General features: G+C 40.9%; 1 protein-coding gene across 4 annotated transcripts in view; it reads left to right on the forward strand.

Moving 5' to 3' along the window:
• Positions 1–15,963, forward strand: part of SCAND3 (SCAN domain containing 3) — a 34,540-nt gene extending 18,577 nt beyond the window's left edge. For 2 of the 4 annotated variants that reach the window (XM_047858505.1, XM_047858502.1), the window contains exons 2-4: positions 8,939–9,086; positions 10,425–11,920; positions 12,970–15,963. In XM_047858505.1, coding sequence (XP_047714461.1) covers positions 8,972–9,086; positions 10,425–11,920; positions 12,970–14,886 — 3,528 coding nt within the window. In that variant the 5' untranslated portion in view covers positions 8,939–8,971 and the 3' untranslated portion in view covers positions 14,887–15,963. Of the gene's footprint in view, positions 1–526; positions 2,747–8,938; positions 9,087–10,424; positions 11,921–12,969 lie in introns of those variants that run through there. The other 2 variants (XM_047858503.1, XM_047858506.1) reach the window with 2 other exon arrangements.
• Positions 15,964–16,248: the final 285 nt, after the last annotated feature.

Raw genomic sequence — 16,248 nt, forward strand, 5'->3', positions numbered from 1 at the left:
ACGTATTGAGTCCAGTATCTGGTCCTTCACCCTTACGCTAGAGGTTATTTTTAAGGGCGCATACATGCCTTCTAGGACAGTAATTTTAGAACATTACGGACATTACCAGTCACATTTCTATAATGATACTATCCATCATAGTATCTGAGCATCTGAACTCCTTAAATATGAACATTTTATGTATACAGTCTGATCCATTAAGACATGTTTTTCTGGAATGCAGATCTCTCATATGAGCTTGATAAATAAGGAAATGAGTCCGTGTAACATTGAAATCGTTCTGGCGCGTACATGAATTTTACCAGCAAGTCGATGTTTTGGGCCGCCGAGTGAGAGCAGCTGAATGCAAGGTGTGTGATTATAGCGGATGCAGCAAACCGTGAAGACGGGCAGTACTGTACCAAACGCCCATTTGCCCATTCACCTCCACATCCTTCCTCTTGGCCAGTCTCTGTTTTGGAAATGCTTCTTTGCATGGTTCCCTCCCAACTTTGTGCATTTTTTGTTAAACTTTTTTGTATTCCAGAAAATGAGCAAGCAGAGGGGTTTACAAGTGCCACAGAAGCATGCTGGTGATAAAATCTTTGCTAGCGAACATAAAAGAACAGCTTTAAGAATTGAAGAAAAGCTCAAAATTACAAGATGCTTTCAAGAAAATGGAAGAATCTGTGACATTGTGCAACTGGTGTAAAGGAGTCAACGTTGCATACTGCTAGAGACAGTAAAAGAACTGGGAAGTAACAGAAAGTTCTCTAGCTGGAACATCTGCCAGTGCTACAAAGTTTGTTTGGACGGGGTGTAAGGAAATGGAAAAACTGGAACGTTGGTTAAGTGTGTGGATTGAATACCAAGCAAAGAAGGAATCAGAGGCATCCTTTCTCAAATAAAGGGAAGTCTTCGCAATATATGAAGACCTTCAGGAAAAAGCTACAAGTGTCTTCACTTAGTGGAAGCAGTGGCTGGTTTAGTGACTTCAAGAACGGCTGTGTCTTCCAGTGCTAAGCTCTCTGGTGAACTGTGAGTGCGGATAGAGGAAGCTGTACGGTTCTCCCAGGGTTAAGGAATCTGATTGATGAAGAAGGCTATGCCCTGGATCAGATTTTAATTTTGATGAAACCAGGCTGCACGGGAAGCACATTCCCTCAAGGGTCTGTATCTCTAAGGAGGAAACACACAACACACACGAGGGCCTGAGGCCACACAAGATCGTGTGATGTGATGCGGGGTGCAAATCCCAGTGGAGAAGTAAAGCCGAGGACTGCTGTGAGTCCTCACGTTCTGTACGCATGAGCTTTGAAAGGAGTCGGAAAGACTAGCCTGCTGTAGTTGTAACAAGAGAGGCCGGATAACAGGCAGATATTTATTGGTCTTTTAGGTGATGTTTTTTCCTACGTGACTAAAAAGGTAACTGCAGGAGGAAAAAATTATCTTTCAAAAGTCTTAGCATACATCAATCCCTCCTCGAACAGTTGCTACCCTTTCACCAGATACTGAAGTTCTCTTTTCTCTCCTAGTACAACTTCTTTACTCCAGCCCCTTGATTGGGGTGTGATTGCAGCCTTTAAAGCTTATTACTTAAGGAGAACATTCAAGGTGTTTATTGCACCTACAGCGGGTGAAATGCACACACAGTTTTCGCATTCTGGAGTCAATTGCACATTAAACCTGCCACTGATATTACTGTGGAGGCCTGGCATGATGGTTCAGGTAGGACGGAGGGGGAGCGGACGGCTCACTTCTGTCACCTGAGGTTCAGGTAGGATACAGGGGGAGTGGACAGAAGATGCTGAATGACTGCCATGCAGAGTGCCACAGGATTGTGCTTCATGCATAAGGTCCCATTTGGAACCATACAAGCAGCTCCTTTACAAAAGAAGGGAAATGTTTAAGCAGCAGGAACTGCATCTGTAAGTCAATGTCAAAGAAGTAAACACACGATTGATGAGCCGGAACCAAATCATGGTTTTCTGAAATGACTGCATTTCTTGGAAGATGTGCAAATGCTTCTCCTCCTGAACTTCTGAGGACAGAGTCTCTACTCCTCCTTCCCCTTTCCTGAGCCCACTTTGTGGCACAGTAGCATCACCTCACTGAGGTACAGTGCTATACGGGATGTAATCATCCTTTACAGTATCTTTCTGACTAGGCTTGTATATTACTAGGACCATGGTTTTATTAGCACTCTGGTGACAAAGTTGTGTATATCTTAAGTAGTCTATCCTGTAACTTTATTTTCTCCATAAATCCTGTCACTTTTGTGTTTAGTTTTGTAGAAAGCATGTATTTTCCTCTTCCCTCCAGCCAGCACACCTCCTGCTTTTGTTTCAAAGAAACAATATAGTTGTGGTTTTTTTTTTTTTTTTTTCCTGCAGATGTGCCTGTTTCTTGAGAATGTTCCTCTTCTACTTTGTTGAGAAATGTGGCCGTTGGTAGGACTTGGTGTTTGGTCAGTTCTGGGTAATGTTCGTATTTGATAGATTTTCATATGACTCAGGGTTATAGAGCTCTCCCTAGTCTTGTAGAATACTAAGTTTGCATACATGTTTCTCATTTTTCTTGTTTCTGTGTGATTTCTGGAAGAAGGGGAAATGCCATTGTTGCAGACACGCTTAGCTGCCCTCTCGGAACACAGGCACCCCTGCTTTCAGAAAGTGTGGGTTCTAGCTCTCCACTTTATACCACTTTGGTTTTTTTTTTTTGTTTTTTTTTTAATTTTTTTTTCAACGTTTTTATTTTATTTTTGGGACAGAGAGAGACAGAGCATGAACGGGGAAGGGGCAGAGAGAGAGGGAGACACAGAATCGGAAACAGGCTCCAGGCTCCGAGCCGTCAGCCCAGAGCCCGACGCGGGGCTTGAACCCACGGACCGCGAGATCGTGACCTGGCTGAAGTCGGCCGCTTAACCGACTGCGCCACCCAGGCGCCCGTGCCCTTTCTGCTTCAACAGTTTTCACAGGAACGCCCTACTTTTGTGTAGCGGGGGAAACCTATTCCCCCCCCCCCCGCCCCCCCCCCCCCCACTTGCTTCTTCCATAAAAAGCGTTGATTTTGTTCATGTTGGCCATGTACCTACCTACTTTTCCAGCTTTCCTCCTACTGGAGTTGGCTTTGCAACACAGGCCTGGCCCGGGAGAAGTAGGCACAGTTTCTGGCAGTTTCTGTGAAAGCTTGTACTTTCCTTGTAAGATGGGGCAGGTGCGTTTATTCTGTCTTTGCCCACCGCCTGTCGTGAACCTAGCTGGTGTCCAGGCCTGCACAATGGTGGGCACGAGCAAGAACCCCAGGGTGGTGAGGACAGCTGCCCTCCTCAACACCTCTTGTCATGTGACAAAAAGAACACCCCCTCCCCCCATTTTTTAAAGCCAATATGAGTTAAGTGTCTAATTGGGAAATATATGCATTTCTAATGACTGTGGCCGCATTATACCACGATTTTACAACCAGAACTTTCGTATTAGAAAATTTTTAAAATCAAATCCAGGAATCATAGAGTGAAAGACAAATGACGGTCATAACGGGTTTGAGGTTAATTTCATTTCTGTAATTCATTATTGCCGCCCGGAGTCACCCTTTAAAGTCCGGTGGTGGACGTCCTTCCGGGACCTGGCGAGTCCCTCCGCTGCATAGACAGAAGGGTGTGCGCGGGCGCGGTGGGGGAGGAGCGGCCGCAGCCGCAGGTCTTCGGGTTCGTGTTTTAGTTGCTGTAAGAGTCTTTGCAGAACTGATAGGATTATTGAACTATAAGCAGCAGGTTCCCCTGTCCCCCAGCTGGCATATCGTCTTCACTCCACGACTCTTTCTCCCAGTTATGTAAAGATTCGGGCAAATTGAAACGTAGCCTATTTATTATACAAACCAATCTACATAGGATGTCTTTTTCTTTTAATCCAGATTTTTCTTTTTCTCTTTTCTTATTTTAGAGACAGCGAGCACAAGTGAGGGAGAGGGACAGAGAGAGGGAGAGAATCTTAAGCAGGCTCCACACCCACCGAGGAGCCCCAGGTGGGACTGATCCCATGATCCTGGGATCCTGACCTGAGCTGATATCAAGAGTCAGCTCAACCCACTCAGCCAGCAAGTGCCCCCACATATGATGTCTTATTCTTAAGATCAGAGAAGGGAAGGGGCACCTGGGTGGCTCAGTTGAATAGCCAACTCTTGATCTTGGCTCAGGTCATGACCTCGCGGTACGTGGGTTCAATCCCAGCGTTCGGTACTGTGCTAACAGCTCAGAGCCTGGAGCCTGCTTCAGATTCTGTGTCTCCCTCTCTCTGCCTCTACCCTGCTTGTGCTCTCTTTCTGTCCCAAAAAATAAACATTAAATTAAATTAAATTAAATTTAATTTAATTTAATTAATTAATTAATGAAATTTTTTTTAAAAACGTGAACTTCATTCATACTGTGAGCATGAAAGAATCACTGGAAAAACTTGAAAAGAAGGAAATAGTCTTACTAGATACTAACCTACCGTAAAGCATCTTTAGATGACATCATGATACTGATGCATGAGTAGATGGACCAATAAAGCAATAGAAAGTACAAAAGTAGACCCAAGCACATATGAAAATTGTACAATACATTTGCCATCTCAAATCACCGTAAGGAAAAATGGACTTTTAAATAAATGTTGGGATAGGGGCGCCTGGGTGGCTCAGTCGGTTAAGCATCTGACTTTTGGCTCAGGTCATGATCTTATAGTTCGTGAGTTCAAGCCCTGCATCAGGCTCTGTGCTGACAGCTCAGAGCCTGGAGCCTGCTTCAGATTCTGTGTCTCCCCCCCTCCCCTTCTCTCTCTGCCCCTCCCCCACTCATGCTCGGTCTCCCTATCTCAAAAATAAATAAACGTTAAAAAAATTAAATAGATGTTGGGATAAAGGGACATAGCCATTTTGAAAAGGCACATTAAATCTGTGCCTCCTACCATATATCAGAAACAATAACCTTTAAATGTGTCAGAGATCAATACATAAAATTTTAAATACCCAACTACTAGGATAAAGTGCGAATGACGTATTTTATTATCTGGGTGTACAGAATTACTCCAAACCCAGAAATAATATCAAGAAATTTTTTTTCGTGAAATAATTTAAAAATGCAGGACAGAAAGCCCACACAGAAATAAAAATGATAAATTTTAGTGAAAATATTTGTAAGATTTATCATAGATAAAAGCTAATCTTTTTGGCAAATGCAATAAAAATGATCGAGAGACATGAGCAGTTTTCATAAACATAAATGAATGACTTTTAACTGTACAAAAAGGTGCTCCACTTCTATCATAAAATTACAAATCAAAACTACATTGAAGTACTTTTGTCACCTGTCAGATGGCAAAATTTCAAAAGCTTGGCGACACAGTGTGGTGGCCTGACTGGAAGATAGGTCCTGTCGTATGTCGCTGGTACACGTACAAGATGGCACCTTTCCTTTGGGGGTGGGGCAGATTTGGGCACCATCTAACGCCTACTTGTGCATCTAACGCCTATTTGTACCCTTTGACCCACCCAGCAATACCCTTTCTGGGAATTTGCTTTGAATATACACATCTACAAAGAAGAGACGACATAGACATAGTTTTTCATTGCAGCTATTTGTAAAAGCAGAATGTTGTAAGCAACCTAAATGCTGATCCATGTACAGTGACTGAATAAACTGTGGCGCATGAATGTAACGTGGGACCATGTACATAAAAGTGAAGAGGGTATCTATGAACTGGTATGAGATGACCTCTGGAGAATATTCTCCTAGCAAGTGAAAAAAGGAAGGTGTGAACTACTATGTATAGTATAGAAAAGTATAGACACATTTGCATTAAATTTGTATATATTATGTATATATGTATATAAGTGCAAATATTGGTGTATATGTATGTATATATGTGTTTTACATATTTTTGCAAAAATAAACTGAGGGTAAACCATCACCAACAAAAATGGTTTCTTATGGGAGTAGAATATAAGCAATATTTCTCTGAATACGTGTTTTGATTTTTGGGGGCATCTGGGTGGCTCAGTCGGTTAAATGTTGGATGCTTGGTTTTGGCTCAGGTCATGATCTTGTGGTTTGTGGGATTGAACCCCACGTTGCTCTCTGAGCCGATGGCACAGAGCCTGCTTGGGATTCTCTCTCTCCTTCTCTCTCTGCCCCTCCCCTCTCCCAAAATTAATTAATTAATTAAAAAACTTTTAAAAACTGTATGTTTTCATCTTTCGTACCATTTAAATGCTTCAAATATATATTTTTTTCCCTTGGATACTTTATTGGGACTTTTACTTTCCTGTCATAACTTTTGCATTTGGGAATGCTATGGCAATTTTGTATTGTTACAATTTTTCAAAGAAAAGATACATTGGCTTCTACAGTAAAGATACATATAGCTTTTTTTTTTTTTTCTTTTCTAAATTGGCTTAGAAAAAAGTGTTTTTTTTTTCATGACACTTAACAGAAAGGCAGAAACTTGGGAGTCCCAGTACCGGCTGTTCAGAAATATCTCCTAGAGAAAAAAATTCAAAAGCAATGCTTCCAATATTTAAAAAGCAATGTTAAAGGGCACCTGGGTGGCTCAGTCAGTTAAGCACCTGACTTCAGCTCGGGTCATGATCTCACAGTCCATGATTTTGAGCCCTGTGCTGACAGCTCAGAGCCTGGACCCTGCTTCGGATTCTGTGTCTCCTTCTCTCTCTATCCCTCCCTCGCTTGCTCTCTCTCAAAAATAAAAAATAAAACAAAAACAATAAAAAAATAAAAAGCAATGTTAAACTCAAAGTGATTAAACACAGAAACAGATGGACTCAACTGTATATCAAATTATTATTAATAACAGAGCAAAAAAACAATTCAAGTAACTTGAACACAGTACTCTGACTATATGCTCTTAGTGGAATACTTACTGTCTGTGTACATATAAAGCTGCAAAGATACTGATTTCACATAGTAGGTATGTCGTTGGAAATGTTCTACAACACAAAGTAAATTCTGAAACTGTTCTGTGCTTATTGTAGGTGAGGGCAAATGAGTAAATATATACATCATATTGAACTAAGTTTTTGTTTCACCGTGGGAGAAGGTATATATTAAAATGGAATATAGAAAGGTGAAATAGGGGCGCCTGGGTGGCTTGGTTGGTTAAGCATCCGACTTCGGCTCAGGTCACGATCTCGCGGTCCGTGAGTTCCAGCCCCGCGTCGGGCTCTGTGCTGACAGCTCAGAGCCTGGAGCCTGTTTCAGATTCTGTGTCTCCCTCTCTCTCTGCCCCTCCCCCGTTCATGCTCTGTCTCTGTCTCAAAAATAAATGTTAGAAAGGTGAAATAAATCTTACTGTGTTGAAATTGTATTGAATTCATGATATTCTGTAAATATGTTTACCAGCTCTATCCATGAAAGTGCCTGGAGGGGACGAGGCATCATGAACAATGAGCCAGCCTCCTACTCAGTCTTTGTTACTAATAGTGTTGCTCCAAAATGAATCAAGACTTATTGGGAAAACCGTTGAAACTAGTCCTGATACAGGGAAACGACAATGTGGTCATGTGTTCATTTTTCTGGAAAAATGGATGTGACCTAGCAGGGTCATGTTCAAACAATGCAGGAGCCTGATCAAAGGGGCCCCAGGGGCGAGATGGGAGACAGTTGGCGACCAGCATGAGTAAGGAAGGAATAGATTACAAAATAAGTCTATAGTGATATTCAAAATGATAGAAAGCTCTTTATGGGAAATTGCTGGCTAATAAGTGTAGAAGAAATTATAAAGGCAGGCAGTAGCCCCCAGTATAAAAATTGATTCAAGCAAAAATCATCAGTGAATGCTAAAAACATTGGGGAACAGGCTCTTGATGTCCATGCACGCTCTTACCCCATTGCTGACTTAGTAATTACAGTGGGAAAATGAGTAGATAGATCTGGTGATCACGGCCTTAACTAACTGATCAAATTTAGCATTATCGATAATGAAATAACTTGATAGCATGTGCCCTGTGACATGACACCATAAGTACACATCACTTACGTAGCATTCTTCCAAAAATTACTCACCAGAATCTGTTTGTGAGGAACCAAGACAAATCTCTGACATTCTATAAGATAACTGGGTCTGACTTTTCAAAATTGAATGTCATAAAAAAGATTCCTGTCTTTTTTAGATGAGAGGAAGCAAAAGGTATAACGTATAAATATTGTTTCATGGACTTAAAACCATAAAATATATTTTGGGGACAGTTAGGGAAATTTAGTTATAAACCATACATGAGATGGTTAGTGTAAGGAGCAGATGATGTTTTCTGTTTCCCCATGCATAACACTGGGCCGGTTTTCCACATTGACTCTAAAACAACTGTCAGATTCCTTTCTGGGTGCAGTAGTCCCAATCAGATAATTTGCATAACCCCCACCCCAAATATTTATTTTTAATTGCTTACACTGAAACCCATTTACAACTTTCTTTTAATTGTCACAACTTAGGATTCCTTTAATGTTTGTGTTGTTATTCCCCAAAACCAAAACCACAGGGATGAGTACCGACTTCTGTCCAATGGAGAGAGTTTCTGTTGCATGGCTCTGCTTTATTAGTCCCAGCATTTTTTTGATATCTCTCCTTATTCTGTTTGGCATTCATGTTAAGAATTCAGCAAAGGGGCGCCTGGCTGGCTCAGTCAGTTAAGCATCCGACTTCCACTCAGGTCATGATCTTGCAATTCATGAGTTCAAGTTGAACACGGGTCGGAGCCTGGAGCCTGCTTTGGGTTCTGTGTCTCCCTTGCTCTCTGCCCCTCCCCCACTCGTGCACGTGCTTTCTCTCTAAAATAAACATTGAAAAGAAAATTCAATGAAGACTTTTTTTCTTCTCACATTCTATTTCTGTACAAGAATGTTCTGAGGTTTAGTAATGCTTTGTGCAGTGATCACCTATATTCATTTCCAGATGTATCGATTTGTCCCCAGGTCCCACAGGACACAAATGGGCCTGAAACTCCTATGGAGGAGATGAGTCCCCTGGATGCGGCACAGGAGTGCCTGGGTACCCAGCTCCCATCTATGGAAGACAGAATGGAATGTGCATCTCCAGAGCCACGCCCACTGCAAGATAATGGTGAGGTCCAGAAGGAGGATGACGTTTGGGAGCGGGAAGGGTCTCCTTGCTGAAAAGCTATGAAATCTCATCCATTGCAACCTTACTGAATTCGTCTGAGGGAAGGTCAGCCAGTGTTGGGTGATGCTATTAAAGGATTTAAGCAGCCAGGTAATAATGTAAGAAATCATTGAATACAAGATTTTTGATGGATATTTTGCAATGGAATTACGTCCCTGTGGATAAATCAGAGGATAAATCAGTAGGGATGCTGAGCACTCGTCCGTGTGCCCATTGGTCTGATTTCTAAAGCCTCTGCCCCAGTTTTTGTCACACATGATGTTTAAGACTTGGATTGCTACTCAGAAATTCTACTGAAGAAAATGGAATTTCTGGTCTATGCCCCTTAGCATTTTAAGGACTGTTAATAGGATAAGGTGTAGTGGAGGCAAGAGCACAGGCTGACTGTTCTGGAGCAACATCTTTTCCAGAATCTCCAGTATAATCAACACGTTCTACGTCTTGTGAAGTCCTAACAACTCCCCAATTATCCTGCACCTACCAATACCCTCCTTGCTTCTGGAGCTCATGTTCTGGTTCTCATTCACATTGCCCTATATTCCTTTCTTCCCCCAAGTTCATCCTGCTTCACCCTCCTTTCCTATTCATGGCTCCCCAGCGTGACACAAAATGTATTTGCGTGGAAAGAAGTACTATCCATATGGTGGTCTTTTCAGTCGCATTTCGAGACGTTGAAACATAAGCCCCAAATGTTGCTGTAACAGTTAACTTGACTTAATAGGACAAAACATGGTATAGTCTGGGGCTTTTTAAAAAAAGATCTAGTACTGGGGCACCTGACTGGCTCAGTCAGTAGAGCACACAACTCTTTGATCTCGGGATTGTGAGTTCAAGCCCCACGTGGTGTGTAGAGATTACTTAAAAAATAAAAGTAAAGTTTTTAAAAACTAAAGTTTTTAAAAAAATAAAGTTTTTAAAAAAACTTACTGTATTGCTGAGGCTTCTCTAGCCAAAACAAATCATCTTTTATAGTTAATAAATAAATAATAACATCAATTTGCTTCTTGTTTTACATAAAACAGTACTTTAAGGCCAATCCCAGATACTGCTCTGGAAAGTCACATCTCTTTACTAGACCAGAACTTTTTGTTCCTAGCTTGGGTTCTTCATTTACCTTCTATTTCTCCAAGGCTGGGCTCCCTAACCAAACCTGTGTTCCCCCAACTTGTGTGCCCACACCTCTGTTTCTACCCCAAGCTCTAGTGACTGCTTGGGCAGTGTATATGTTTCAAATGATATTCCCAAATATTCTAACTGATTTTTTTCTCTATATTTTAGGGTCATTTTTGTGGCTTTCCGTGATGTCTCAAAGGGTGGGTGATGATAACCCCAGTAGCTTAGACACTAATGAACCAGAAATGGAACCAGAAAACATGAGAGAGAAGTTCTTCAGGAACTTAGCAGTGTTGCTGGAAAACAAAAGTAATAATACCAAGATATTTTCCAAAGCAAAGTACTGTCAGTTAATACGGGAAGTGAAAGAGGCTAAAGCAAAGGCAAGAAAGGAGTCTGTTGACTACCGTCGCTTAGCGAGGTTTGATGTGATCCTTGTGCAAGGAAATGAGAAGCTGATTGAGGCTATAAATGGGGATACAGATAAAGTTCGGTATTACTTACACAGTGAGGAGTTATTTGACATTCTGCACAACACACATCTCAGCATTGGGCATGGAGGACGTACCCGAATGGAAAAGGAGCTGCAAGCAAAATACAAAAACATCACAAAAGAAGTTATAATGCTGTACCTGACCCTCTGCGGACCCTGCCAACAGAAACATTCGAAACTCAAAAAAGTTCTAACATCAAAACCAATTAAGGAAGTTAGTTCAAGATGCCAGGTGGATCTTATAGACATGCAATTGAATCCTGATGGGGAGTATAAGTTTATTATGCATTATCAAGACCTTCGTACAAAGTTGAGTTTTTTGCGGTCACTAAAATCTAAAAGGCCTAAGGAAGTGGCACATGCTCTTTTAGATATTTTTACAATTATTGGAGCTCCCAGTGTCCTACAATCTGACAATGGGAGGGAATTTTCAAGCCAGATTGTCTACGAACTCAGTAATATTTGGCCAGAGTTGAAAATTGTCCATGGGAAGCCTCAGCCCTGTCAAAGCCAAAGTTCTATGAACCAAACTAATGATGATATCCAAAAGAGGATTATCTCCTGGATGCAAACTAACAACTCATCACACTGGGCTGAGTTTTTGTGGTTCATTCAGATGATCCAGAATCAGCCCTATCACAGAGGTATGCAACCAAATCCATTTGAAGGCACATTTAGCTCTGAAGCTAAACCAGGCCTCTGTCATCCTCAGTTAACCGAAGAACTCATTGCCAGCCCAAATCCAGAAAGTGAATTTGAACCAGCTGACAAAGAATTAGAGAATCCACCAGGAGCACAGTATGAAGAAAATGTTGAGACTGGAACCGATAGTAGTGATATTGAAGAGAATCTTTCTATTACTCCTACGGTGGCCATGAAAAACCCTCCTGAAAGCAGATTAAAATTTTTATCCTGTGTAGTTTGTAAAAAAGAATGCTCAGGTACTAATAGTTGCATATCATGTGATGGAAGTGTCCATGCAGTCTGCGGGGTGCCCTCCCCACATGGGACTGCGGGCTACCATCACAGAATAACGTGCAGTCTTTGCTACGAGACCACCACAATGAAGAGGAAACATGATGAGATCCAAAGAAGTTTGACTGGTCAACCTTCCAAAATGCTAAAGCCTTCAGAGACACCATTTTCATCAGACAAAGTAGGGGATTGGGTAAGAGTTTGAGTATCTGTTGTAGATGAAAGCAGGGGAAGAGCTTCATTACTCTTCACTGTGTTCATGATGAGTGAGAATGTTTGGCAGGGTATATACTAAATAAAGCACAGGGTGGTCAACTTGGATTTGTTTTCTCCAGAGAAAAGCCCATTACTTCTAATTCCTATCCCCCCCCCACCCTTTTATCAGGTTGGAAGTTATAACCTTGAATGCGGCTTTATTTGTTGTGTGGGGTGATGACAGTCTCTCACTCTGTCCTGGTGTGAGGAATTCCTTGGGGGGATAAGGAAGCTAAGATCTAGGGGGTAAGTGGTGTGTGTGAGGGTGTGTTTCTACAGGAGGATGAACATGAGAAAAGCTGAACTTAATGTTACTTTGGGTGGGGAGCTGAGCCAAGAAAGGGCATCTTGGGTCAAGTGAAGTAATTAGGACGGACAAGAGATGACAAGTTGGATTACGAGATAGATGGGTTTGTGTTGAGAAAAAGTTCAGTTTTCAGATATAAATGGAGAACATGAGATAAAGCCAAAGAGCTTTATTTTAAATCCGTAGGTTTTATAGAGTTAATGTGTGTTCAGCGTTGAGTTTTGAAATACGGGGGCTACACCTGATTTGGGCCAGTGGTACTGGAGTGTGATCTTCGGATCAGCGCTGGTCTGCAAACTTTATACCAGTCCACAGTAGGGCAAGTGTACTAATCAAGAGTATTTAGAAACTAGCCACAATTTGACATTGCCGTAGTGCCCAGCATGTGATTACTGCACTTGCGTTTCCGAGTAGAATGCTGGGAGGTATGGATGTTGACTCCTAGGGCAAGTCGTGTGCTGGCATTGTATAGCACTCAAGCACAGTTACAGTGCGTGATATTTTATGGCTAGTTTGTCTGCTGTAACTCAGAAAAAATGTAAGCATTTATTTATCTTTATAACTTCATTTTAAAACCATTTTTAAATTTGTAATCAAACCTAGTTTTTAATTTTTTAACATTATTAGACAAAGGAGGAAAGTAACATTTGTGTTTATTTATTTTTAATCCTGATTTTCAGATGGCAAAACGAGCTTCACTGGACTTGTTTGTCAAGAAGAAACATAGCCTTTATGAATCTGGGGGCAGGAGTAGAAGAAATGGTAAAGGTGGAAGTCAGCCTGAGGAAGTGAAAGGCAGAAGAGTTCACACAGGTTTCACCCGGAAATATGACCCCTCGTACATTGAGTTTGGGTTTATAGCTGTAATTGATGGTGAGGTGCTGAAACCACAGTGTATTATTTGTGGAGATATCCTGGCTAATGAAGCGATGAAACCATCAAAACTTAAGCGGCATTTATATTCAAAACATAAAGAAATGAGTTCACAACCAAAAGAATTCTTTGAGAGGAAGAGTAGTGAATTAAAGAGCCCACCAAAGCAGGTGCTCAGTGTTTCTCACATAAACATTAACGCCCTGCGGGCTTCCTACAAGGTGGCGCTGCCTGTGGCCAAGTCCAAGACGCCGTACACGATTGCGGAGACCCTGGTGAAAGACTGCATCAAGGAGGTCTGCCTGGAGATGCTGGGAGAGTCCGCTGCCAAGAAGGTGGCTCAGGTGCCCCTGTCCAATGACACCATCGCCCGGCGCATTCAGGAGCTGGCCAGTGACATGGAAGACCAGCTAATAGAGCAAATAAAAGAAGCAAAGTACTTCTCGCTGCAGCTGGACGAGTGCAGAGATATCGCTAACATGATTGTTCTCTTGGTGTACGTGCGGTTTGAACACGATGATGACATAAAGGAAGAATTCTTCTTTTCAGCCTCTTTGCCAACAAACACAACTAGCTCAGAACTGTGTGAAGCTGTGAAGAATTATGTCGTCAACAAGTGTGGTCTGGAATTTCAGTTTTGTGTAGGCCTGTGTTCTGATGGCGCGGCTTCGATGACAGGGAGACGGTCCGAGGTGGTGGCCCAGATTAAGGAACTTGCGCCGGAGTGTAAAATAACACATTGCTTCATTCATCGAGAGGGTCTGGCCATGAAAAAGATATCAGCTGAACTAAATAGTGTGCTTACTGACACAGTAAAAATTGTGAATTATGTAAAATCTAATGCATTAAATTCGAGATTGTTCTCTTTGTTGTGCGACAATATGGAAGCGGATCACAAGCAGCTGTTACTGCACGCGGAGATGCGGTGGTTATCACGGGGGAAAGTTCTATCAAGAATGTTCGAAATACGAAATGAACTCTTAGTGTTTCTGCAAAGCAAGAAGCCAGTTTGGTCCCAACTTTTCAGAGACGTGAATTGGACAGCCAGACTTGCTTATTTATCTGATATCTTCAGTATTTTTAATGATCTTAACGTTTCCATGCAAGGGAAGAATGCAACATGTTTTTCAATGGCTGATAAGATTGAAGGACAAAAACAAAAGTTAGAAGCTTGGAGAAACAGAGTTTCTGTGAATTGTTATGACATGTTCCATAATTTAACAACAATTATCCATGAAGTAGGTAATGACCTTGATATTGTCTATCTGCGAAAAGTTATCAATGAACATCTTACAAATTTGTTAGATTGTTTTGAATTGTATTTTCCATCGAAAGAAGATCCACGCATAGGGAACTCATGGATCCAAAATCCATTCCTCTCATCAAAAGATAACTTAAATTTAACTGTCACCCTGCAGGATAACTTGTTGAAGCTGGCTGCTGATGAAGGACTGAAAATGAATTTTGAAAATACAGCATCACTTCCTTCATTTTGGATAAAAGTTAAAAATGAGTATCCTGAGCTTGCTGAGGTTGCTTTAAAATCCCTTCTTCTGTTCCCCTCAACGTCCCTGTGCGAGACCGGGTTCTCGACTTTAAGTGTCATTAAGACAAAGCACAGGAACAGTTTGAATATACATTATCCCCTGAGAGTAGCATTGTCATCCATCCAGCCCAGGTTAGACAAATTAACAAGCAAGAAGCAAGCTCACTTATCACATTAAAAACCTTAAGGTATTCAGTCGAAGTGTGCATATATGCATTACGGAATACGAAAGTTATTAAAATAGCAATTCTCTATATAAATTGTCTGTATGTACACTTTCAGTTACATGTACAGTTTTTATAATTCTTTTCTTGATATATTTCTTATATTTATTAAAATGTAATTTTAAATCTGTTGTTTCTAATATTAAAAAATTTTGGTCTTGTATTTTGTATGTCTTTGTTATTGTTGTATTTCATTAGGATATGAAGATTGTAGGATGACTTCAGGATGGCAGTGATTTCTCTGAAATGGCAAATTAGATCAGTGAGGGGAAGTGAATTTAAGGCTGGAATTGGAGTCTGAGTGTCCTGGGTGGTCAGGTGGGAAGCTAATGTTAAGTTTCCTTTGTTGGTGCATGTCTACACACAGTGTTTACGTGGTGAGGACAGGGAAACACTTATCATGTAATGATGTCATGGCTTTGGATTCATATTCATGAATTCTGACCTCATAGCAGTGGGAGATTGGGTCATAGTGATGAGTTTAGGTCAGGTACAGAGTTTTAGATTTTGCTTGAGCTGATTGCTGTTCAGGTTCTCTGGGACAGAGCCAGGTATGGCGAGCTCTTCAGGTAGATTTATAACCTCTACTGTGTGGAGATGATTCAGAAAAATGGCACACATATCTGCTCTCCTGTCGGCACTCACTCGGAATTATAGAAAACAGACTGTTAGCACATGGCAGTTTCTTTAGGGTAAAAACATGCCAAGATCCTTGAGTAAAATGAGTCTTTTCCTAGACAGAAAAGCAACATAACAGTAAGTGCTTATTTTCAAAGAAATGTAACATTGAAAGTTGAAGACGGGAAAGATATGTAGTCATACGAAATGTCACTAATATTGATTAAAAAGTTTCATTGGAATGGATCCCAAAAATGTTAGAAAGCGGAGGAAACATTTTTCACATTCAATTCAGAACCTTCAGTAGGATTATATTTTATTGTGCGTGTTTGATAAAATCTTACAGCTTCTCAAAAAAAGTGGTATTGGTGGATAGATATATGCGACAATGGTTTAATTTCTTCCACCTACATTTTATGTGTCCTGTCTCCTATCTGACTATATTTAGGAACTAAGGGACTTACATTTAAAAAATTTTACCATTTGTTTTATTGATTGAATAAAGTATTGTGCTTTCAATTTTCAAAATTAAAAAGCAATATATGTGTGGTGATTTTATATTTATTTCTATAAATACCTCAAGTGTCTGGGAGAAAATAAACTGATGGACATAAAGAATACATTTTAAAAGAGAACTAAGTCCCCTTACTTTATCTGTAAGAAATATAAAGTAGTGGATATTTGAGAACAGAATTAGA

The sequence above is a fragment of the Prionailurus viverrinus genome, chromosome B2 (genome assembly GCF_022837055.1).
Source record: "Prionailurus viverrinus isolate Anna chromosome B2, UM_Priviv_1.0, whole genome shotgun sequence".
Taxonomy (NCBI): domain Eukaryota; kingdom Metazoa; phylum Chordata; class Mammalia; order Carnivora; family Felidae; genus Prionailurus; species Prionailurus viverrinus.